The sequence below is a fragment of the Channa argus genome, chromosome 9 (assembly GCF_033026475.1).
Source record: "Channa argus isolate prfri chromosome 9, Channa argus male v1.0, whole genome shotgun sequence".
Taxonomy (NCBI): domain Eukaryota; kingdom Metazoa; phylum Chordata; class Actinopteri; order Anabantiformes; family Channidae; genus Channa; species Channa argus.
The window spans coordinates 12283665-12308470 of NC_090205.1; the positions used below are offsets into that span (position 1 = coordinate 12283665).

The 24806-nt window shown below is 40.5% G+C and overlaps 4 protein-coding genes across 10 annotated transcripts in view; 1 reads left to right on the forward strand and 3 right to left on the reverse strand.

The window, feature by feature from the left end:
- Positions 1–3111, reverse strand: part of sytl5 (synaptotagmin-like 5) — a 37331-nt gene extending 34220 nt beyond the window's left edge. The window contains exons 1-2 of one of the 4 annotated variants that reach the window (XM_067516567.1): positions 2660–3111; positions 467–667 (exon numbers count right to left, since the gene is read on the reverse strand). The gene's annotated coding sequence lies outside the window, so the exon portion shown is untranslated. The remainder of the gene's footprint in view (positions 1–466; positions 668–2659) is intronic. The other 3 variants (XM_067516565.1, XM_067516568.1, XM_067516566.1) reach the window with 3 other exon arrangements.
- Positions 3112–4895: 1784 nt separating this feature from the next.
- Positions 4896–7287, forward strand: LOC137133214 (dynein light chain Tctex-type 3-like). The gene is made up of 5 exons (XM_067516581.1): positions 4896–5141; positions 5930–5971; positions 6073–6196; positions 6305–6382; positions 6477–7287. The coding sequence occupies exons 1-5, from the start codon at positions 5115–5117 to the stop codon at positions 6545–6547; spliced, it is 342 nt and encodes a 113-aa protein (XP_067372682.1). The 5' UTR covers positions 4896–5114; the 3' UTR covers positions 6548–7287.
- Positions 7288–7398: 111 nt separating this feature from the next.
- xk (X-linked Kx blood group (McLeod syndrome)) lies at positions 7399–14280 on the reverse strand. Of its 3 annotated transcripts, none has more exons than XM_067516571.1 (4): positions 13811–13948; positions 10538–10591; positions 10098–10360; positions 7399–9480 (listed from the first exon to the last, which is right to left on the reverse strand). In XM_067516571.1, coding segments are annotated over exons 2-4 (1203 nt in total). In that variant the 5' UTR covers positions 10540–10591; positions 13811–13948; the 3' UTR covers positions 7399–8542. The 3 variants fall into 3 exon arrangements, with proteins under 3 accessions (XP_067372672.1, XP_067372671.1, XP_067372670.1); XM_067516570.1 differs by having other exon boundaries at positions 10532–10591; XM_067516569.1 differs by lacking the exon at positions 10538–10591 and having other exon boundaries at positions 13811–14280.
- Positions 14281–16701: 2421 nt separating this feature from the next.
- Positions 16702–23701, reverse strand: LOC137133211 (lanC-like protein 3). Of its 2 annotated transcripts, XM_067516575.1 has the most exons (5): positions 22731–23699; positions 21741–21864; positions 18982–19179; positions 18694–18901; positions 16702–18567 (listed from the first exon to the last, which is right to left on the reverse strand). In XM_067516575.1, the coding sequence occupies exons 1-5, from the start codon at positions 23262–23264 to the stop codon at positions 18408–18410; spliced, it is 1224 nt and encodes a 407-aa protein (XP_067372676.1). In that variant the 5' UTR covers positions 23265–23699; the 3' UTR covers positions 16702–18407. The 2 variants fall into 2 exon arrangements, with proteins under 2 accessions (XP_067372676.1, XP_067372677.1); XM_067516576.1 differs by lacking the exon at positions 18982–19179 and having other exon boundaries at positions 22731–23701.
- Between the last annotated feature and the right edge of the window lie 1105 nt (positions 23702–24806).

Sequence of the window (24806 nt, forward strand, 5' to 3'; positions counted from 1 at the left end):
CACAATAATTCATATATGAAACCTACAAACACTACAACTCTGCATCAGCACTCTGCTTCCTTATTTCACATCCTTCAGCTGATGTTTAACCATCTTCTCAGAATAGCTTAATTTAATTTCTCTTACAACTGGAGGCCACACACAACATCTGTATTTTCCCAATAACTGCTGTGATGGGCAACAGGTAATGTAGGCAAATATCTTTTACTGCATTTCAGTACTTTTACTGCCCATTTATACGCTGCTTCTATGGGCATTAAACACTCCTCTAGTACAGGGCGTTTTTCTATGGTTAAAAAAAGACACCAAATAGCCAAACTCTGGTTCTAATTGAGATTCAAACAGCTATGCTACAGTGTTTTGGTTGTGCTGGGCATGTCAGGCACAGTGAGCTACAGCCTGACATACAAGTGCCCGCTATAATAATACATGTATGTGTGAATGTAAGCTCCCACCACACACGTACCTCTATTCTGTCTTGCCAAATCTTGGAGACGCAGACCTCTAATGCTGTGTGACTGAACTCCCCGGGGCTTATTTCTGCTCTGCTGGATTAGCTCTGCTGCATGCATGTAGAAAAGTCAGGGAATCCCTGCCCTCCTTGGCTTTCCTCCTCGTTTAGTCACCCATTTATTTCCCCTCTCAACTTCTGTGGGAGGCATTCTCCCTATGACACAGACAAAACAGCCTCAGCCGATGCTGCACAATTGCTTATAGGAGCCAAATAAACCAATTTTGGGAAATGTCACTATGACAAATTACAGCAAGCTATGTTACACAGCAAAGAATTGTTATTCGTGAAAAAAAAAACAGCAACCTCTTTAACAATAGAAGTTTACGCTGTGCAAACCATCCCATGAAACTGCTCACTTTAACATTACATCCACTCAATATATGGTATTTTATAATACATCTAATGCTAAAGCAACAGCTTTGTTTTAATTTGCAACTGTTAAACGTGCCGACTTTATTCTCCAGCCAGGTTCAAGACTGAGATGTCTGATATAAAGTGCTGACTATTTATCGTCTGTGGCTACTTTGTCAGTGTAAGAAGACACTTTGGCCAGCAGCCATCCCATCTGACATGTCTAATAGTCTTTTCGCAGAGGAATTGGCCATTTATATTGTCACAATTGGCTACACTGGCTGCTAAAACGGGCTAATGAAAACATACAGACTTGATGCCAAATAACTTCAGTAAATAAGACCAAACTGTGATGCTTGTTCCTGAGGGGTAAATCCTTTTCTAAAACGCACCAAATAAAAGATGTTAAAGATGAAAGATGTTTGTGATGCAGCAAACAGTGGACGAATCTGTATTTTAGTCAACAGTAAAATGACATACAATCATCTTGTTAATGAAAAGCATTTAAAAGGAAATCATACAGAAAGTTAGATGATACCGGACAAACTCAGGAGTAGTTCTCAAGATCAAACAGTGTATTTCAAAATATGGTGAACTAATTCTTTATAACAGTTGCTTGTTTAAGCTGCTCAATTTTCAATAAGTGTTGTTGCCCTTTTTGAACATTTTTATTTAATTCATTTGGAGCTTGAGGATAAGGTTACGAATCGAGTCAATCAGAAAAATAACTAATTTCTAATAACTGATGTTAAAATGATTTTCTTTTCTTTTTTTTACTAAAATGACAACTATTTCACAATATTAAGGATTCACTTAAATCAAAGTGATCATGAGGCTTTGGGAACATTTTTCACAATGTTCGGACCTTATAAATCTACAGTTTATAATCTATTCGAGTTAGCAGTGAGGTATCTCTGAGCAGCAGACATAAATTAATTGAACAAACTAACAAAACCCTAATTTAGGCATCCTACATGCAGCGAGGGCCACACTGCAACTCATCAGGACCTCGCGATTATCTGCTTCCCATTCCTTTGATCTTAAAACGCATCTTGTTTCCACACTTCATATCACAAGTGGGGAGCATCAGACAAAGGCATCAGTGAAGAAAAACACGCACCTCTCAACTGAAATACTCAATCCGAGCAGCCAGTGCATCTGTACACTTGACAAGCCCTGGTTCACCCACTAAGCACTGAACCAGATGACAAACCACCAGACCCTGCCCAGCATCCTGAGATTATTTCTATGTCTGAAAAGCCCGGGACTATCCTGGGGAGTCTACACGGGCATCATTCATTATCAACCCGTAGACACATCATTTCTTGTCATTCTTCTAAAACATGCTGCGAGGAAAAGTCACATTAAATCCAGATGATTCAAACATCTGTCCGCATATTATTATTTTAGGACCTGTCGTTTGGGCTGTTGGAGCAAGTTAATTAAAGCAGCATTTGGTTTTAAATTCACCGGAGTTGGCTGCAGGTGAAATCTAACGTCGAAACCAGCGGATGCAACAAGAAGCAAGAAATGGGTCTTTTTGCTGCATTGCACCTGCCCAAACGCGCCTAACTTCACCGGGGAAGTGGACAGTCTTGTCCCACCGGTGTGTGATTAACCGCCGGATGTCGTGGTCGTGGTGGTGGACACACAGTCCAGCCTCCTCCAACCCGCACAAAACCAATCAAAGAGCCAAAAAAAACAGGCTTCACTCGAAAGCGCTGGACTGTGTGTGCCATATGCCGCGGTGGGGTTAGGTGTCCCGGAGTGGTACCGGGCGACCGGTCTTTTTACCTGGTGGCTGCAAACAGCGGTGAGAAACCGGCAGGAGCACGGGAGGCTGGAGAGGAGTCAGTCCGGAGACCAGGGTCCGGGTGTGTGTGGGTGTGCGTGCGTCGGTGCGTCTCGGCACCGTCTGAAGGCAGAAATCCACAGCGAGGGTGTTCCCGACAGGAGGGGGCGTGGTGTGTGTTCGTGTGTGTGTCTGTGTTTGTGTGTGTGTAACATGCAGTCCTCGCAAACAGGCTTATATTTCTGACAGGGCGACGCTAGTTTCCGCTCTTGTAGTTTAATGAACTTGGTAACGAACAAACAACATGTCACACTGCAGCATTGGGCTCTGATAGGTTCAGGGAAACTCCATGTCACGGCTAGGACATCATGTATTATGGATTTCCCCGCTGAGATGCTCTGAGAGTCTGTTTGTATTGCAATGTCCGGAGTAAGAGCTCAGCCTATTTCATAGTGCTGTGCTGGATGAACAAACGTTATATGGAGGTAAATATTTAGCAATATTATGTCTTATACACAGTATGCTCTGCTGTGTGTAGGCTATTTGCGTTGCATGTTTACCTGCCTCCTTTTTCGTATTGCTCTTCTTTTTAAGTTTTATGATGACTCACAGCTGACTGTAAGCAACCTCTAGCTCATTTACAGCAGTGTTTATTAATGTGTTCTGTCCCTGTCAAATAAAACAACAAAGATGAATAAATAAATGTCGCCATGGCCATCACGGGAATCTGAAAAGGTCATTAAATGCTAAAACACACATATGTTTGAAATTACAGGACATGCTTCATTAATATTTTATGTGTATTAAGCTCACATGTTATGATGGTGTAAAAAGAAGGAATTTGGTTTAGGCATCATGAATGAAGAACAATTGTATTAGGTTATAGATGTGCGCTTATCTATGATGTGATTATGTTATTTTCATGTATTTGTGTATTTTCATGTATTTATCCAGGGTAGTTCGCTTCCAGTGCATCATGGAAGAGGCTGGTTCCCTGTGGGTAGCTGGAAATTATTTACAATTATGTTGTTTTCAGCTTGATCAGCCTGGGAGGACATTGCCCCAATCTGCTCTCAGTTAAGCAGCAACTTCAAAGCCCTCGATTGCTCTACCAGCAGACAGAAAGACAGAGAAAAGGTAGAAAGGAGGGAAGAGAAGGACAGATTACATGTCTGAGATTGTTTCTGTGCCTGTTTGTATTGTACATTTTGTTGTGATTCTCATGTCTGTTTCCATCCTTTTGTAGACGTCTCACTGTTGCAATAAAATGATCTAGTTAAATAATTTTCCTATCAAAGATTGATCAACGATTTATTAATTTTACAGTACAGTGTTTTTTACAGCAGCATGGTCTGATGTCTCAATAACCACCCCAAAAGAAATAATTCAGTAATTGCTTTGTATTGTTACACAATTCAATAGCAAATTTCCTGTTTCTGAATACTAAGAATGTCCTTTTCTTACTGTGTATAATTATCTTTCTATGGTAAAAATCCTTATGTCTTTGTCTGTGTTTTTCGTTTTATGTGTTATTGATACTATGTCTGTTATTTTCAATGAACAGATTAGTTCTTGTAGCTAAAAAATGTTCCCATTTTCAAATGTTGTTTTGTCTCTTCAACAGTGAAACTGAACAATTTCGCTTCTTTGCTTAGGATGTCACATACACAATAAATCATCAAAATATTTGCCAGGTAATTTTCAACTAATACTTTCAGCTGTAGAGCAAATTAGGATTTTAAAACAAACAAAGCATAATAATATATATATTTTTTGAAGATAGACTTAACCATATTTTGGATGATGGAGGAACTAATGGATCAGATTGGTGATTAATCAAATATGCAGACCCAAATAATATGGAGTGTACCTACGCTTTTGATTTGTCTAGTTATTAAAATAATTTCACCTCATTTAATCATAAAAAATGTTTAAACGTCCCCACCTACATAACAAAACCTGGAAAAAGAGCCTATTTATAATTGTTGCATGTATGTTCTTGGTTACTTTATACCTTTTTCATCAGTTTTTACATTTTTCCGTGTTGCGTTTGCATGTGTTTCCCATTGTTTTTACACACATTTTTAGTCTATTTTGTTTAATGCAGGGTGATTAGTTTGAGTGTGGTCATACAGTATTTTTTCTCTTTTGTGACTCTTTAAAGTTAGAGTCATTTATTAACATAAAAGCATAACATTGTAATTTACATATATTTTTACATACATTACATTTACATAATAACATTTTTTTTTTTACAATAGTGCCTTTAGTTGTGTTTGGCTCCTGGTTTTGTAGTGTGTGACTCCGACCACAGAGAGGCAACAATAACCTCAACCCACAGTTATTTAACATGTCTTTTCTCTGCTCGTTGTCTCTGGACAACCGGAAGTAAACAGGAACTAAACAACAAACCGGCGACAACACAGAGAATAGTCCTCTGTGCCTATTCTAATAAGGATGGAGGAATATAACTCTGGAGATGAGGTAGAACTATGTCTATTTACGCCTAATTGACTAAACTTTGCATGAAAACGTCTGTAGTCAATACAACAGACACGTTTCAGTGAGCTAACGTTAGCATTAGCAGGTAGCTAACAGCTGTTAGCTGATACAACTAACGGTATTTGTGTCAGGGTGTGGTCCGTCATCGTGTTTGCATTTTTAATATTTAAATGTTATTTTTATTAACAATTAAATCCGGAACATGTAATTTACAGTGACAGTTATACAAATGATGGTCCTATCAGTATTAAATAATTACATAGGTTAATATATGGCCTTCGGTTGAATGGGATTAACTAGATAGGTTTGTGTGTGTGTGTGTGTGTGTGTGTGTGTTAGTCAAACACACCTACTCAAAGAAAAGAAAAGGAAACCTTTGTACAGAAACACTGCTGTAGAATTACACACAGTTAAGCAGCACATGACAATTACATTAGACACAAAGTTGATGATCTCTATAAACTATCACCATAACAAAACTATAACATTCATTGTAAATGTTTCAAGCCAAGAATTGTTTAGACTTGTGTTTAGTCTTTAACCTAAAATTGTAGGAAAATAAACACTTTTCTGTAGACAACTTCTTATGTTAATCTGTCATTTAATTACATTTGTGAAAAACTCATTAATGAAGCTTCTTCAACTTGCAAATGCAAAATCTCTCCCATACAGTGAAATTTTCTTTTTTTATTTAGAATCACTAATGTATACCAAGTGTAACTAAAATTAAACATGTCTCCAACTCTCCATGTTTTCTCTTTTTTTAAAAGGTGGTCTTTAATGCTGATGAGGCCAGTGGCTTAGTTAAAGAGGTACATTACACCACAGGAAACGTTAAATAACTGTACTTCAGAATAAAGCCACTGTTTAATGTAACTGTATATGTTTCCCTCTCTATGTGATCTTGTGATAGTGTATCGAAGGTGTCATTGGTGGAACAGATTATAACCAGAGTAAAGTGAACCAGTGGACGGCCAGTATAGTGGAGCATTCTCTGACTCACCTGGTGAAACAAGGACGAGCATTTAAATACATTGGTGAAGTAGCTACCCTTCATATTTGATACAACATGAAACACAGCATATAATACTGTTATGTAAATAGAGCTGATATGTGATTAACTGTGATTTCTGGTGTTAATATAGTAAACTGTACCATCATGCAGAAGAGCGGTGCTGGTCTCCACACAGCTAACTCTTGCTACTGGGACACAGCCACTGACGGTGAGAGGCAACTAACAAGTAAAAAGCCAAAAACCTTTTGTGACAAATATTGTGGACTTCATGTCATTTCTCCTTCTGGGTTTTTCCTTTTCAGGAAACTGCACCGTCAGGTGGGAGAATCGCACCATGTACTGTGTGGTCAGTGTGTTTGCTGTAGCACTGTGACAGCCATTCCCTGCTGTTTCTCCTAACAAGTCTACAGTTGTGCTTTCAAATGGCACCGTGACCTCTGAAAAAGCCCTGAAGATCCTCTCACGAGACCTTCTGTTGATGTACAAGTAGCTTATTTCTCCCACAGGAAGAACAAAAAGAAAACTTCAGAATAAGAGTTTGTGAGTGGTAAGCCTGCTTACATATGCAGGTCTAGTTATGAGAATGATGGTTTGTACAGACCAAAGTCATGGTTAAACAACAAGCCTGATGGAGTAGTTAGTTAAAAGTTTACTTGTGTGGAATCTTGAAAAGAAATCATATTCCAAATATTGTGATTCATCAACTTTTGTTCATAAATTACACAAAACACTACGATATTTCCTAAATGTTGAACTCGATTCATTTTTATCCATATGTTTCCTTCAATACATTCCCAAATAATTCACACAGAACTGTAGCTTTAGAGGAAAGGTGTCTATTTAAGAGAAATAGTCGTGTTTTAGTGGTTACCTGTACTCATGTTAAGTGTTTCTACAAGTCTCCATTAATGTTAATATTTATATTTGTCTGTAGCTGTGCAGAAAGTAGTGTATTTCTAGGATGGAGCAGTGTTAAGGCACACTTTCTGCACTCTGTCTGCAGAGGCATTCTACTATTAAACTTTGTGTTTAGTTTATTGAAATAGTTGTATTAATATTTTTTCTGAACTTGGAGTGTGGAATTAATAAAGGCAAAACAAGTTGTGATGTTTTCCTCTGAGAGTAATTTTTGGTATTTTGCAGTTTCTCTTTTGTCCATTAGAGGTCAGCACATGACTATATGGAGTAAGTTCTGCTCAGCCAAAAAAAAAGAAAACATAGTCCTCACATATAAATATAAATGTATTTTTATACTTAAGGATCTCCTCATTTAAATGCATGTGTCTGTTTTTGTATGAATATGATGTAAGTGTTTGTAATATATATATATCTTTTGGCTTGACAGGTTGCTTCCCTTATTTGTACAAAAAAGCAATCTTGTGATTTCATAGACGGTTTGACCCTTTTACAGATTTGGTGCAAAAACAACAGACATTCTTTCACGTACACAATTATTTCGAACATTTTTCAGTAATAGGAATTTCTGTGCGCACAGTATGTAAATACTCGAACTAATGAGACATACAGACGCAGAACTGACGGACACAAAGAGCATGAATTAGAAAAATTCAGATACAGCCAAACAAAAGCATTACACATTATAACAGCCGTTGCTTCTCAGCAGCTGCAACAAAGCCATTTAAGTCCTTTTTGTAAACGTGCAAAAACATTACGCTTGCAGTTGTGCGTGCTTTACAGTAACATGTTTGGTGATCTATTGTGGAGATTCACATCTGGCAAGCACAAATACATCACAGAAGCAGCACTGATTGTGATAAAGCTCTTATCAAGGAGTAAAGAAAAGCTGATCGCTTGCAGCCATATAACTAGAAGGGGTGTTCAGAAAAAAACCCTGTTCAAACAGATCCCCCACCCCCACACACACTGTGACGTTACTGTGATGAACAGCTACACGTCACTGCAGTCTTCGCACATGCACACCACCATGCCAAAGAGAGATACTGGATACAATCAGTTTGAACGCATGGCTCCATGTGTTTAGTAATGCAGCATATATGTGGACACTGTCTACAAAAAACAAAAAAGCTAAAGTGCTGTCCATGGAATGGGGTTTTATTTCTAATAAAGGCTGCAGAATGACAGATGAGGAGGAGATGGCCGAACACCACCTCTGCTGCGTTTCTGCACACCAGTTTACACAAATAAACACTGCATGTTGGCAGCCAGGATAGATCAGGCTAGTTAAGACACATTTGCTTGACTGTGGTACAAACAGTTGAGATGAGATCAGGATCGGAGGATTTTTTAGTGTAAAGTCAACTCACAGAGGGATTTATGTGGCACTTAAAAGGTTATGATTATTTTCAGAGCTGTTCCTCTGAATGGCACATTAAGCAATGGTGGTGCTTTAAGCATTGCAGGATACAGTGTGGCAAATGTCGCCATTGACACCACCAGCTATACTATTCCCCATATCATCAGGAATATCATAGATTGTGTCGTTGAGCATGTCATATGTCGTGTCATTAGGCAAGTCCTCTATGGTGTCACTGACTGTGTCATGGGCTCCGTCGTTAGCTGGCTCTTTGGGTGTGGTGGTGCTCGGTGGCTCCAAGACGGCCTTTCCTGTGGGCATGTTCTGTGGAGAAGCAGAGTTGCACACGAGGCAAATCAAAGAAGAGCAGTCCCACAGGCCCTCTGTCATGCTGGAGGAGAAGAGCCTCCGACATGGATGAAAGAACTGGTAGAAGACCATCATGAAGAAGATAGCGATGGCATAGGCTACCAGCAGCTTCACCACCAGCAGAGGCGCACAGATGAACTTGTAGAAGTCCGTTTTATAGATGTACCATAGCAGAAGCAGTGAGGCGTTCTCCACAAAACGCAACATGTAATACACCGACATGCGATACCAGTTCTGGGACTTGTTGATGAGATCTGGGTCATTGAGTTTCACCTGCACGGCTGACCAGCAGAACATGTTAATGCCAGCGTAGAGGAAGGTAAGCAGACAAAGCACGATGGTGGTTCCCACCCGGGTCAAAGTTTTTTCTATGTTCTCAGGGAATGGTGAGTGGCTCTGCCAGAACAGGATCCAGGGGTAGAGGAAGAAAAGAAGGAAGTTTAGCAGAACCACTGGCAGGATCCAGAGCTGCAGCACAGAGCTGAACAGAACCAGAACCACCACTCTAGTGGCGATCTCAAAGCTCCTCCAAAGGAAAATGCACAGGTAGGCCATAGGCCGGACATCCACTTCATAGTCATCATATTTTATCTTAATGGCCAGGATGTTGCAGCGCAGCGCTCCATACACAATGGACAGGAGAGAGATCACCATCAGCGTGCCTAACGAAGAGAAAAACAAATACATGATATCAATATTTTAAGTCTAAAGGTTTGCTGAAGTGCAGTTCCGATTTTTGTCTTTAATGTCTTTTACGGCTTTTCTCAGTTGCTTGGGTCAGAAAGAAAACGACTTGTTCAGCCTCCACATTATTCTATCTAGTCCATGCATTTCTATGAGGTGTTGCAAACGTATCCTGAGTGGATAAATTGCACTAAGGTGAATCTTGAGGTGAGGTGTTTGATCAACCAGTTCTGTTCAGTCTTTTTCAACAAACATTTTCACAATCTGGTTTGTTACCAATTCTTTTATTTTGTCGTAATATGAAGACCAGATGTCGTAGTTTGACTTTGTGGCCCTTACTAAATCTCCCAGGAACCGAAATGTTCTCTCTCTGTCTTTCTCTAACACACACAAACACACACATAACTATTTTCCATCCTCAATATCAGGGTTACATAACACCACTTTGACTCATGAAAGCACCATCCCCCATATTTCCAATATGGCCCTTAGCTGATCAGCCCACATCAGAGTGGAGCTGTGGACTGGTGACACACTACACTCTCAGTGGATTTGGATGGATGGAAGGTGCACGAGTCCAAGTGCTCACACACACCTCTTCCGATGGACACCTCTTGCTGCAGGATGCAGATGTAGAGCTGCAGGGTGAGCTGCGGGGCTGATCCCAGGAAGGCCTGAATGACAGAGGTGCGGGCGAAGGCTGCTCTGTGTGTAAACAGTTTCCCCTCCGCCTGCCCCACCTGCCGCTCCACCTCCTCAGACTGACCCCCCCGGGGCATCTGCTTCTTCCTGGTGATGCTGACATAAGGCTCCTCCACTCGGCCCACGCTGCCATAGATACAGAACGCCTCCAGACACCTACAGTAAAACAACAGCAGGCAACAGAGATCATTATGAGCTGTGAGTTTGAATGTTTAGAGCAATGAATAGCTGCAGTTAACTTTTATTTGTCAATTAACTGTTTTATGACAGCCTTAGAAAATTGTGAACATATCCATCAAGGCCTTATGACAGCAAAGTAAGATTTACTGAGACATTGAAACGTATCTGAAAGAACTTCATCACAGCTTCAGCAGGTTTCATTTCCACCTTGAATGAAACAAAGAACAACATTTAGTCTGAGGGTTAAATTTTATGAATGATTATATGAATAACTATCCCACTTTAATGGCTTTTCTGGAAGATGTCAATACCACTTGTAACGATAATTGTCTCTCTATACCAGTCTGCCCTTTGGGGAACTTAATGGTCCAGAGTGCTTGTTGGGCAGGGCTGCATTTCATTTATTTATATATTTATTTCCTTATAATCTCTTGGGATTTTTGTGCTTTTGTTTTGTTACTGGTTTGACTTTTCAGAGCACTGAAGTTCCTCAGAGCTCAAACTGACAATTATTTTAACTATTAATGTAAATCACTGAATTATGTATTGATTCACTCTCAGAAAATAGTGGAAACTTTCAACATTTCCTAGATCTCAAGGCTACATATTCATATTTCTTGCTTTAGTTGGATGAATGAAAACTATAGAACAAAGCCACAGATAGCAGACCCTCACATTTGGGGACCTGTAACCTAGGAAAATGTTTGACATGCTTGGCTTGATTAATAATTTAAATTATTAATTTATTACATAAAGTAATGCTTTCTGTAGATTTACCAATCAACTAATTGCTTCTGCTAAAAAATTAAAGCTAATCATTTAATTGTTTCAGCTCTTATCTGTTGAGTGCCAGTCCAATGCTGCTGTTATGAGCAGCTGTAAAAGCTCAACAGCATCAACATCAATATCTATTTGTAGTTGTAGAGCAGCATTTAGCACTTTAAAGATCAGTCAGTAACAATCATCAGTGAGATACTAAAATCTCACAGCAGTGCAGATGTAGGCAAAGGGCCAAAGGTCGAGGCACCGCTGTTTCAGGAAAGCATCGCTAATAAAACAGTGAGAAAGGGGATTTAAACCCCAGGGAATGATGAAGGACAAATAGTTTATCTGCCGGAATACAGTGTAAACAGTGTAACACAAAGTAAATGCAGAACTGACGTGGTACAGAAATGATTAACAAATTCTTCTTCAGAAGAGACACATTACTATGAATGAAAAATGAGGGGGAGTCTGTGTAACAGGAAAATGCCAGTTAATGTGAGTGTCACGTTTACAGCTTGTTTCTGCATCACTGCAGGTTTAAAGATATTGTAAGACATAAACACCCTTCTCTCTTACTGGACAAGATATATGCAGAAAGTTTACATTTTTCATTTAACTGCAGGGTGTGAGCCTTTTCCTTCATTTCAATTGTTCACTCTGCAAGTTCAGGTTTACACAAAGAACAACACTTCAGCTTCAGACAAGTCAGCTCATTTTAACACTTCTTAAACTAAGATATGAGGTGATAAAAGGCTGAAATTCTGCATCAACATCTTCCTGCACACAGAAAATAAAACGTCCATCAGAAATAAAAATAAAAAAAAAGGAACACAGTATACAGTCCTGCAGGCCAAAAAATTTCTTTGACACATTTAACTCAACTTTTGTGTAGATTACTGAAAGAAGAAATAATACCACATGCTCAGACATGCAGAATTTGAGTAGATTTACCAATTAGAAAAGATGCTGGAATGAAAGATTACACAAACAAGCAGATGAGTGTTTTCTAAACTTGAGCCTTCTGCAAGTTCACTGCTCTTATGAAACAAGATGATTAAGACTCTTGTTAAGATATAAGAATTGGTGTTCAGGGCGGATGACACTGAAAAGAGGAAGTGCTGCTGTGCCGTCTACAGTACGGACCGACATTCCCCTCTCTGGTTGTGTTGTCAGAGATAAGGACCGGCAGCGCCATGTGCTATTCTTAGATCTGCTCCTTACCAAGCAAAGATGTAGAAGTCTGAACTGTAATCGTTCCAATGCACAGTAGATGGGGGGGAAACAAGTAAGAGAGCGACAGATCCACGTCTGAGAGACATCTGACTGACTGGCTGAGCAAAGGACAAGCTATTGTTTATTAGTCGTAAATAGTGCTGAGTGCATTATTTCCTCTTGTAATAGTCTACAAAATATGAATGAACCAGCGAATGGTCATATTCGCAAAGGAAAAACTGGCGAATTTAGGGCATTTTTGCTTTAAAATGACTCTGCACATTATCTAAATATCTTCCAAATCTGCACTCGGTAGATTAGAAGGTACAGTATATTTACTAAGTTTAAATGTTTTCCTGGGACATTTTTCACATCTAGAGTCCATGTTTACATTTTGGTCACAAGTAAACTTACAGTATGTAAATACCAAAACAGTTTGTATTAAATTCCCTTTGTTGTTGACTGGGTCTGTTTCTTACATGTAGCCCTTTATTTTTTATTTTCCTATTAAGTGTTTTGTAATAATGTCAACTTCTTCAACTGAAATAATGTCTGTCATGAACCATTATTTTAGGAACAATTTAAACCTTGCTAAGTACTTTTGTCTCAGTCCTTCAGCTCTAATTATTTGCATCCATGAAGATGCAGCTAAATTACTTCACTGTCATGACTTTCTAACTTGAAGGATATAAACATCTGAAACATGTGAAAAACACCTGAAAATGGGAAAAACATCTTTCTTAATTTCCTTAAATCAAATTTATATACCTTCAAATTAGACAACTAACAGACCAAGAACGAATTCAGTTTAATATAATGTATAGGTTTCTGTCCAAACGGATTCATTAACATATCTCAGGAGATGGAGATACCGGTTTGTGTATTAAACATGGTTGTGTCTGTGATTGCTGTTCTCTAATGTAAGATTATAGCTGACACAGACAGAGCAGACCAGGGTTTACACAGGGACCAGGTCTGTTATGGAATTCAAAGGTCCCCCCATCAGTGTGTCTTAATGTGTCAGCATCTTCCAGCAGGGTTTTAAAGCCCTTTGAGACAGAGCATTTATGAATAAATCAGTCACAGCTCGTCCTGGAGATCTTACTGAAACTATATGAACAGACCAGCAGCTCTGTGGGTTTGTGGAACATGTCGAGCAATGTGTTAGTATCGATCTGCCTTTTGTTACTATATGGCACAGACACACAAACATTGCACCAGTGTGTATGCAGCATGTGTGCACGGTATCCATCAAAGCGTCTGAAGGCGGTTTACGTGTAAACATTGATTTTTGATACGTAGGAACGATCAGGTGTTGTGGCCTCAACAACACCTGTTCGTTACAGGCGCTTTGTGGCCTGGCAGTGGAGATGAGGAGACAACGGTGTCCGGAGTTCCTGTGTGGGCCAATCATTAGTGAAACACAGAGATAAACAAGTCACCACTGACCTGACGATGGGTCCGAGCTGCAGGATATGTAGCAGCAGGATGAGCGGTCTGTCTCTGCTGAGGTCCCGGTGGATGAAGGTGAGGGTCAGCTGCACCAGCACGGACGGTACGAGCGTGAAGAGGAGCGTGAGCCCCTGCCAGATCTGGTCCCCGGCGGAGCTGTACGTGGAGCTGAGGTACAGCGCAGCCGTGGTCTCGGCCGTGAACAGAGACACCGACACAAAGATGGAGCTGGGGAGTCGCATCCTCACTCACTCCGCCATGTGGGGAATGCGGCGCGGGGCTTCGCTCGGGGTCCGCACATCCATCACGTTACCACTGAACGACCGTCAGTCCCCCCGCCGGAGAGGACTGTGTTGTGTTGGAGGCACGCAGAACGCAGAAACAGCTCTTCAGATGTTTTGTGGCAGGCAGCAGGGGGGCGGGCGGATCGACCAGCAAAGTTTGCCAGAACCGAAACTGAAAAACACCCCCACCCCACCGTGCCTTTACGCAGACTTTATACTTGTTAATGCGCTAAAACTGCTCTCACTCTGTAGGTTTCATGTTTGTGTAACATTACAGCACACGGCCTTCACACCGCCCTTTTGTGCTATGCACGACAGAAAACGAACGCACCCTTCAGCAGATGAACAGTAAACACTGCAGGAGCTGCTGCCATGCAGCAGAGACTGAGCAGAGTTCACTTATCGACAGAAGTTACTGCCCAGTGAAGGAACAAGAAGCTTGTTATTTCACAACTGACCTAGTTGATGTTTGTTCCGTTTATCTGCTTGTTTCTGCTTTAATTCAGCTTAAAATAAAACCCACATCACATGTATGGCAGGAATTCAGCAGATTAGGATAAAACAGAATAGATAGATCCTAAACTTCTAAGTAGATAAAATAAAATACAATGACAAAAAGATCTAGAATCCTTACTATCTTTCCCACCACCCCTCTTCACACCTTTTGGGTCAAACACCCCCCACACCCATTCCCTTCACCCACACACACCTCTTGGCTGTCCTATTGCTAATGAGCTCCTACCATTACTAACAATGGAGACTGAAGCGGTGTGAAAAATGTTCTTTAACAAAAAAACCTATAGCAGCTTTAAGCAAATATACAAATTTGAAGTGTTCACATTCATATGGCTACTATATATTTTCACATTTAAAAACGAGGTCCCCAGCTCTTTTAAATCAAAAATCATAGTTGACAGTGACTTGAGACCTTCTGGGGAAAGTGTTTAAACAACACCTATGAATCCTTTGTCACCTAAAAACCTAACTGTCCCCCTTATAAACCTTATACCATTAAAACGTGAGGCTAAAAGGTGCGTGGATGAAGCCGTCAACCGCTTCAACCACTTCCAACCAACTTCTGGATCGTGGGATCCTCCTGCTGAATTTAGCTTGGCATTTAACACTGTCATGTCAGATCTCCTCCACACGAAACTGCCCTAGCTGTCCCTATCGGTCTCCTGGTCCTGACAATCTCAAAAAAGAAAAAAGAAAAAAAGAATAAGGTAGATAAGCACAGTGCACATTAAAGTCTAAAAGTCCAAGCTAATAGAACAAATAAAGCTTTAGAGATACAGATAATAACAATGACAGCAAATTACTACAACAGACCAATTGTGCAAGTTTGACAAAACCAGTAAAGCTCATGGTCGTTTAACAAGTAAATCAACTTTGTAGACAGTGTGTGGAGAAGGAGGCGGCATGGTTTCTGCTGGAACCTGCTGGAGAACATGCTCAGCTGGTTGGCTTTATTCTCCCTCAGCTTGATTGCTCTTTGAGGCCTATGATCGTTTCCACACCAGATCACATTTTGCCCCTTACATTTCGCAGCTCCTGCTTCCTTGTTATCAGTTCCCTCTGAGACGCTTCACTAGGTCATGTCTCCATTCCTAAAGGCTGAAACGTCCCAGTTTTATTAGAATGGAGTCAGCTGATTGAGATATGTATGCTACCAACTCAAAGGAGCAGAAAAAACAGTTCAGGTCTAATTTACTGATATTTTAAGTGAAGAGTAATCTGAAGGTAAATTTGCTTGATGAGGTTTCATCACATTTGAGTCTCTCTCTGTATATGTACACAGATGCAGCTAGTGATAGCATCACAATGAAAAAGGAATGAAACGCTTGAGAAATACCAAAGGCTGAAAAGAAGTAGAAAGTTAAGACCCAAGTGGTCATTGTGGCAAACAGAGCAATCAAGCTGTGTGAAAGGAAATGAGTAAAACTAAGATTTTGTCATCAGCTGTCATCAGCAAAACGACTTATGAGAAACGCTGCCCAAAACATTTTCAGTTTCAACTGTTGTCACGGTTTTTTTTTTTTCTCTGAGTGATGTAATCAGATCCAAATGCTGGAAATGTGTTTTTAAGGCCTCATTATCAAGAAATCCATGTCAACTCTAATTTACACAACGAAGCAACAAAAAGTTGCCACAGACTGAATTAGAAGATACATTCAATTCTCACACGGACAAAAGTATTAAGCAGGATTAAACAAAGCATTAACTTCTGGCTTGTCTCTACGTGGGTCACTGCATCCCCTTGATATTTTCTTAAAAAATTAACTTTAATTTCGTTTTAATGATATAACATTTGTACTAGCTGGATTGCATTAAATATTAAGTTGATGGAAAAATGTTTTACTCTTTTTACCATTTCAAAATAAGATAACTTTTTCACCCAACTTCCTTATTTAGTTTTTTGTTTTTGTAAGTGAGTCAGGAAAGGGATGGGGAGTGTAGTCGATGAAACTTTAATACTGTACAATAAAATAAAATATATATAAATCACATATAGGGTTGTTTTTTAATTAAAATCAGATGTAATTTTTTATAGTTAGAAAGTGCGAAGACATGGTCTGTCCTTTCAGACTAAAATAAAACATCCTGTTTTGTTTTTCAGCTGAACACTTTATTGATATCAATAATCCTTTAGACTTTGGACGGCTCGGCTTGCAAATGCAAAACAACACACACACAAACAGTTTACAAATGTTTCACTAGAGGCACAATTAGCATTAGGAAACCGCTTTGGTTTGCTATTAATTACTTCACCAACTTATTCAAAAGACTTGTTAGAAATGCTGCCCAAAGAATTTTCAGTTTCCAATGTTGTCATGTTTTTTTTTTTCTCTGAGTGATGTAATCATATCCAAATGCTAGGAATTTGTTTTTAAGGCCTCAATGTCACATGTCGTGTAAAGAAATCCATGTCGACTCTAATTTACAGAACTGAAAAAGTATCCACAGACTGAACTAGAAGATAAATTAAATTCTCACACTGACGGCGCATTTTACTCTTTTCTGTCTCCATAACAAACCTATAGTCTAACACATTCAATTATATTTTACACAGGGTAAAAGTTGCAACAAATCACAGCATTATTAGCATTTGCAAAATCAAAGGGACACAGACAGCCATCACACTGCTAAACCTTAGTTCAAACAGGTGAGTCAGTTATACTGTGCAGCACAAACAAAGAAGATATAAGACAATAAATTACAGTCGATTCCCCCAGTGTCTCTTGGCTGTACCGCTCTACACAGTTTGGTTTTAGAGTTTCAGTATCAAAATCCCTCCATTACGATTGGTATAATTGCAAGTAATATGAGAAATTACTTACATAAAAGAAAGGTTTGTGATAAGTGACATTGAGCTGGTGAAGTGGTATAAAAATTTTAAAGGCATTATGTGACGCTTTTTCTTTTCTTTTTTTTTTGTGACTTAGGTGTGGTTGCCATTTTGTTGTACCTGTCAATGGTGCATGTGTGGTTCTGACCTGAGAGCAGGGTCTTTGTAGAATATGCTGCAGTTTCTATCACTGTATGAGCAGTACAACCTTTCAAAACTCAAATGCTTCCGTGCTGGGGTTTTCAAAGTCAGTAAGTGCAGGTTTTCAGGGCGACCCAATGGGCTACAAATTCAGGCCTATTTCTTCTAGCTTGGATTTGTTTACATTCAGCAAAGTGCCAGTAAATATTGTCACTGGAAAAAAAATTCCAGTGAAGATTCTCTGACAAGGCCTGGAGTTATAGCCCATTTTCCTCTTGATTTGTTGACCAACATTGGAGATAATGATGTCTTTAGGAAGTGTATGTGGGTCTACAATATGTGTATTATGTTAGGATGTTCAGATTTGGTTTAGTAATCACACTGAAAAAAGTATTATGTTTGACTTAAATTCACCTCATGCTGAATGTTTGCCTTGCCTCTGTACCTCCATGCCTCCCTGTGCATGTCCTGTACTCTTCTGGGGTGGTGAGCTTCATAGTTAAAAAAAATATTTTGTAGTGTTTCTAAGTGCAACTGACTACACTGTAAATTGAAAAGTGCAATGATACAGTAAGTGAAATAATTCTGTCAAAGCCTGGAAGCTGAACATCCACTTTAGTACAGACATGAAACACAACCATTTTTTCTACTGCAACTGTATTCAGATTTGATTTCCTAAACCCCAAACAAATACCACCTGTCCCTCCGCTCCCACTCTGATCACAGTATCACTAAAGTTTCCACTATTTCGGCTCTCAACTGATGTCAGAGGGAAGGTTTGATTTCTGTTGAGGTCAGTAAAAGGCAGTAACCTGGAGTCCATTCACACAAAGACACTGAACAGAGGGAACTCTGACTGGTCCGGCTGCAAGAGGTCGACCAGGAAGCAAACCGTCCCTGACATGCCTTCAAAAAGACTGTAGACACTGGTCACTGAGCGCGAGCCTGCCTTAAACTCCTCAGTGAAGAGGAACTCAGCAAACCTACGAGAAGGAGAGAAAAAAAATTAGCTTGGAGTGAGTTTAGCTGGAGAAGATTGAACTCATGACCTCAGTAATTCTGAAATCATGACTACAGGATGTGAGGAAGAGACAGGAGGGATTTCTTACCTCTGAGCTCGGTAAATGTATTTTGAGTTGCCTGTGAGCCGATACAGCAGTAGGAAGACATAAGCACTGCCTGCAACTCCGTGACAAATCCCGGGTCCTTTCTTCAACAAACCTTTCTGCCACACAAGTTCACCACTGCGGATACACGTGTCCAGATACTGGGGCTTCTTATTGATCAGGTAGGCTTTCGCAAAAAGATACGCCACACCTACATGAGAGTACGGACAGATTAATTTAACTATGAGAAACAGCAACCCAAAAGGGTGAGGTACATGAACAATGGCAAACCTGGCGCTCCGTGGCACCAGTGCACCAGTTCGTTCTCTCTCTCGATGATGGCGCCCAGCTCTGCGGGCCAGTTGCAGTTCTGCTCCTGATTCATGAGGAAATCCACGCTCTGCCACACCAGGTCCCTCTCTGCTCCACTGAGCATGTCCTGGTAACTGAGCAGCATCTGCAGCACTGATGAGAGGCCGTGGGCTGCACCTGAGAGGAAGGGGGGGGTGGGGGGGGGGGGGGGGGGGTGGCAAGGAGATCATCCATGCACCCACCAAACCAGGCATGCAGGGCAGCACCATGCCAGGCACACAAACAGACACAATCAAAGCAAACATTCACAAAGGACTGCTGGCAGACTATTTTTTGTGTGTGACTCTTTTATATTGCATCGCACTAAGCAAACTTGTCAGATTCCCAGAACAGTCTCGGTACAAGTATTTCAGCAGCTATCAAAGTAAAGACCCCTTCCAGAAACCACATTGTTAGAATATAAATATACCAAGGAGTTACATGCTGGCTTATGACTAGAACTGATTTAAGAGTAGAACTAAATGTGGATGATTTGAGCTTTAAAGTGTCCTAAAGAACCATGTTTTAGGGCAGAATGCTGGACTTTTCTGACTTTAGATAAACTATGCATTCAAGATATTGATCTAACATACGTGTTCATGTGAAAATACAAAGGTCAGAAAGTAGAGCAGCTCTCTGTAGTCTTGCAGCCAGGTCCCCAAACAAGAAAAGAAACTCTGCAAAGGCCTCAGTGTTAAAGACAGATAATCTTCACATCCAGCGCCAAAGTTTTTACAATATATGTCGATGGCAACTACAGAAAAGTAAATGTTATAGTAGATAGAATGGGAAAATAGTCTTTGCTTAAAGGACATGTTCAAAGTTTTGGGAAATATGCTTATTTGGTTTCTTGCTAAGCATAGTTGGACTTTGCCCCTCACCCATAATGGTTACTCAGTTCCGTTTAACTGGATATGGAGGCTGCCTCTGTGTAATAGTCCTCTGCTTATAAGACCACTGTGCCTCTCCCTTTGTTGGCCGGCAACATAGTGATGCTCAGGTCCCTGCTTATGGATGCCACCGCCTTCATTTCTTAGATGATGCTGGAAGGGGGAACTTTGGCACTGGAGCAGCTGATACTTTTGCCCAGTTTGTTTTTGCTGATGACTGGTTCTGTGTCTGTGATGAGGTCTACCCCTGGAAGCTGTTCTGGTGTTACCTCCAAGTCCAGTCCTTTGGGTAAGGCCCTTTTTTCTGGTTGTGTAAGCTCGTTGTTAGACAAGTTCCTTATCCATTTCTCTGGAGGATGTGTACTCATTGCATCCTTTTTTTCCAGGTAAGTTGCTCGGTTGCAGGTGCATGGCTACCTCACGATTGTATTGTTTAGAATTTGAGGTTTTGTGCTAGTTCTGACCTTTCCACAAATTGAATCACCTCCTCCATGTCTGTATTGGGAAGGTATCTGTATTAACTTTTCCATTGTATTTACTTTCTAATGTGTCCGTTTTGAAGTGAACCTGTCGGTAAGATCTTTTCAGCTCTGTGGCCTTTCAAAGAAGGTGTTGGTTCTTGGAGATGAGCCTTCGTTGTCTGCATCTCAAATTGGAGTGCAAGTGTCTCCTGTAGTCTGCCAGCTTCCTGGTTGTGCTTTTATTCACCTGCACCAGTCGAAGGGTGTTTATACCAAAATGAAGGAAAATCCTCAGCCATCAGGTCATTGTTATCCCAGTAAATGCTGGTTGGCGGCAACTGGACTTTCTTTTTAGTCTGCGAAAATGTTTCCCCCTACCATCCTGAAGGTGTCTTCAGTTTCCACCAAACAGTATTTTCTCCAATAACAATGACTTGAATGACTTAGAATCTTAACAAATTAACAAATGGTTTGCAGACATGCTGGTATCAATCTTCCTATACAACTAAGTGAACAAATATATTTGCTGCCTGCTCTCATAAAGACATTATGTTTACTACTGACTTTAAATGCATAGGTATGAATGTGAAAATAATGTCTGTTTGTCTCTGAGAGTTTAAAGTACCCATCACTCAGTGTCAGGTGGGATCAGCTTCAGCCCTTCCACAACCCTCAGCATAAGTGTCCTTTAGCTATAAGGTAAATGGACACTTATGATTCAGGAAACCTTGAACGTGGCAAATTGTTAAAAAAGAATGCTAATGGTATTTGTTGGTTTATGATTAAATTCAGTCACTTGCATGAAAATGAATCTGCCTCTCAACACAACAGGGGTACAAGACTTCCTGAACCTGAATGTTGGCACTGTGGAGTGCTGAATCATCAAACATGGGCATAATTTACTGGGGCAGATCTCCTGAAAATACTACTGAAGTCATGCAGGGAAAACACTGCTCTCAGGTAGGAAAACCAGAGTCTCTCAGATCTGAAGCTTAGCAATGTTAAATAAACCAAGTGAGAATTTTCTTACTGAACAAATCTTCCTGGACAGGTAAACTGGAACACATGCAACAGCTTTAACCATGTGTCCTTCATCCAGATAGTTCTGCTTGTTAAAACGTCACTAATTTTAACCTCATCAACCTCAAAGTTGTTGTTGCAATACCATGCAAAAGTGGCCAGTGAGGCTATGCTTACTATGAAAGTTACTGAGGATCTCCAACCCTGACGGCTCTCTTCATCCGATGCATAGACAAAAAAGTCTATGTGAATAGACAGTAAAGACTTACAGGATCATGGTATAATTCTTTATCTGCAAATGATCCTTCTTTAAAGCTGGTGTTCTTACCAAGATACTCTGTTCCATAGTATGAATACATGAGGGGAAAAGGCTTTCTCTTCCTTCTGGCATACTGTTTTCCTGACTCGATGATGGCCTGGCAAATGGATTTGATTTGATCCTTGCTGAGGATCTGCAGAATAGAAAAGAAAACTTATTTTTAAAGCTAAGCATTATTGGATATACAGGTATGAATAAAATGTAAACAAACGCTATAATAGTGTTGCCATTTGGTGATTTTAAGCCAGAAAATGCAGCTATACATATAGGGAAACAAGGTAAAGTTCACTAATGTTACAGTTTCTTCCCGAACACAGTGATAACAGCCCAGCTGTGAACAGCTGCCTGCCATTCTTGGAGCTCCAAGTCCTAAACAAATGTTTACTGGAGCTATAAGGTGAATTAATCTAATGTTAGAGTCCAGCTGCTAGTCAGTATCGACTGTTCCTGAAAGTTGATAACAACCTCCCAATGAGGCACAATACATCAACAATTCCCCCCAAATCCATTAAAACGAACCTGTTATGAAAACATAAGGAGGAAAAACAGACTGATATTTCTGTTAAAGTGATGGGAGTAAAAGTAAAAGGTTGTCAGAAAAATATAGGCCTACGTGAAATTTCTACTTAAAGTATTGGCACTTTGTTATCTCCCACCGCTGAAAACAGAATATCAGCAAATGTCTAATATCGGTTCACACATAAAGCCGCTTACATAGATGCTTATGTTGTCTTTTCAAAACAAAACAAACTCTTTTAAAGCTCAGCTCTTATTTTAGAGCATTTTAAACTCTGGGCTTTATTTTACCCTTTATAGTACAGATTCAACAATCGGGCTAATAAATCTAGTGCTCACTTCTTAGTTCTTTCTCCAACTTGTTTATCTTTACGAATATCGCAAATGTAAACAAACATGTTCCGTAATAAATCAACGTAGATAGTAGGTTCTGGCCCGGTATTTGAAGTTCAGCCCAGACCAAGCTTCATTTTGGGAGCTCACCTCTATGCCCAGCTTCTGTTTGAGGACCAGGGCGGCGCACAGGTACCCCGCCCGCCCCACAAACAGCTCGTCCGACCCGCACTCCAGAAAATTGATGGGCGCACACACCTCCCACAGGTTACGAAACTTGGTCAGCGGCTTAACGAAATCAGCCAAGCCGAGGGACTTGTATATCAGAGTGGCCACCGCGTAGATGCCCGCCCCGCCGAGCAGAAAGGCTGCACGCATGTTTTTGTCAGGCTCCGCATCCATGTACCTGACCGACACGTCGATGATCTGCTTGGCCGTCTTCAGGTGCGCGTCCCGCTGCTCAGAGAAGAGCGGACACTCGCTGACATGATACAGCATGTAGGCCACCCCGGCCGGCCCATCGTACAGCCCCCCGTCACAGTCGCTGATGTCGATGGGAACCTTTTTCATGATTTTATCGACGGTGGCGATCACGGTGGGCACGATGGCATCAGCGCCCTGGCCCGGGAGCAGCGCACCTCTGTAATCGGAGAAGCGGTTTGCAAAGCAGCGGTTGTTTTCCATCACCGACGAAAAGACGACAAAAGGAGCACAACGTACAGGCCCACTGTAAAAACGCAGATCTGTGCAGTCTGTTCAAGGTATCCAAGGAGGATGACAGACGAAAACAGTTTGGATCGCTCGTCCAATCCCGTCAGCCCTCAGCGGATTGGATGTCAGCAGTGATGCTTCAGCCTCATTTCGCCTGCAGTGAGGCCCTGATGTCCTGCTTTGGCTGAGGCAGATTTGGGGTCATTGTTGTCCTATTTGATCTCTGTCTTTTAAACCATTCTCGTGTGACTTTTAGACAAAACATATTAACACTGACTTGACATCTGACCTGTTCTTACTCCATTCAATCAAAATATTTTACATTTCAGAAAGAAAACTGTGCTTTTTGATCCACCATTTTGGCATCACAGTTTCCCCTCACTTTGTTGATTAATTTCATTGTAGGAAAATGCCAGTTTCTAAAACAAATTATAACATATTTGCACTTGCTAATAAAAGTATTGTATGTTAACATTGTTCCATTCACATTATTACCTAACTATTTAAGTTTAAATAGTTTAAAGACCTACTTAGGGCATACACAGGCCTTGAAAGCTGTCCCCAGATATCTATCCTTCTTTTTGGCTTCAGAGGAGGTGGGGACGTTTTTTGCTATGTGGTGCAGGGTCCTGATGACTCCTAGTTTGTGTTGCAGTGGGTGGTGGGAGTCAAACTGTAGGTACTGGTCCATGTGTCTGGGTTTCCTGTAGATTTCGTTTTCTAGGTTGAACAGTTATAGTTTAACTGTGACTGGCTTTACTGTATAATTCATAAACACTCAGCTACACTGCCACATCTTCCCTGCATTATGTTTAAAGTAAATTGTCACAAACATTAACAGTCACTGTTATTATTGTCGATGATCTTAGGCTGTTTATTCTTTACTGACTCACTCTTTGTTGGTGCAACAGTGATTAATTCCTCCAGGAAATCAGCAAACCGTCGACTCACTCTCATCTCTCCAGCTTAAAGTTCATCGTCATCACCAACAGATGGCGACAGAAACGCGGAGCGGTGCGGAGTCTGTCCATGGTACTGAAGGAAACCTGTAGCACCACCATCACCCAGCTGGGTGCAGCAGCAAAAACACAACACAGTGATTCGTTTTCACACAACAATGTTAATGCGATGTAGGTATGAAAAAGTTGTGGGGGCTGAAGAGGAATACTATTTTAGTACAGATGTGACTGCATGAAATAATGAAAGTACAATGAATAACAGTTATAAATTTGATATCATTAGGTTCACAAACCTCAAATTGTCAGTACTTTAGTTGTTTTTCATACTTTATTGAACTAAATTCAGGCTGTTACTCTTTAAAATTTATGATTTTAGATCTCACACACATGTATGATAACCCCGTAGAATAAAATATGATGCACTTCTCTATTAGTAACTACAAAACACATGAAATATTATTACAGGTAACAGATATCAGCTGTGTTCATTACAGCTTTATCACTCTGGGTGCCATTTCCAAGATGATTCAGGAGGTTATCTGAGTTAGGATAATAT

Excerpts from the sequence above, each read along its gene's own strand:
- LOC137133211 (XM_067516575.1), bottom strand. The coding sequence starts at position 23,264 with ATGGAAAACAACCGCTGCTTTGCAAACCGCTTCTCCGATTACAGAGGT. Across the intron at positions 19,180-21,740 it reads CTATGGAACAGAGTATCTTG|GTGCAGCCCACGGCCTCTCA; the intron begins GTAAGAACACCA and ends CCTTCCTCTCAG. Across the intron at positions 18,902-18,981 it reads CTGGTGCCACGGAGCGCCAG|GTGTGGCGTATCTTTTTGCG; the intron begins GTTTGCCATTGT and ends ACTCTCATGTAG.
- xk (XM_067516569.1), bottom strand. The coding sequence starts at position 14,055 with ATGCGACTCCCCAGCTCCATCTTTGTGTCGGTGTCTCTGTTCACGGCC. Across the intron at positions 10,361-13,810 it reads CAGCTCGGACCCATCGTCAG|GTGTCTGGAGGCGTTCTGTA; the intron begins GTCAGTGGTGAC and ends GTTTTACTGTAG. Across the intron at positions 9,481-10,097 it reads AGAGGTGTCCATCGGAAGAG|GCACGCTGATGGTGATCTCT; the intron begins GTGTGTGTGAGC and ends TCTCTTCGTTAG.
- LOC137133214 (XM_067516581.1), top strand. The coding sequence starts at position 5,115 with ATGGAGGAATATAACTCTGGAGATGAG. Across the intron at positions 6,197-6,304 it reads ACGAGCATTTAAATACATTG|TAAACTGTACCATCATGCAG; the intron begins GTGAAGTAGCTA and ends GTGTTAATATAG. Across the intron at positions 6,383-6,476 it reads CTGGGACACAGCCACTGACG|GAAACTGCACCGTCAGGTGG; the intron begins GTGAGAGGCAAC and ends TTTCCTTTTCAG.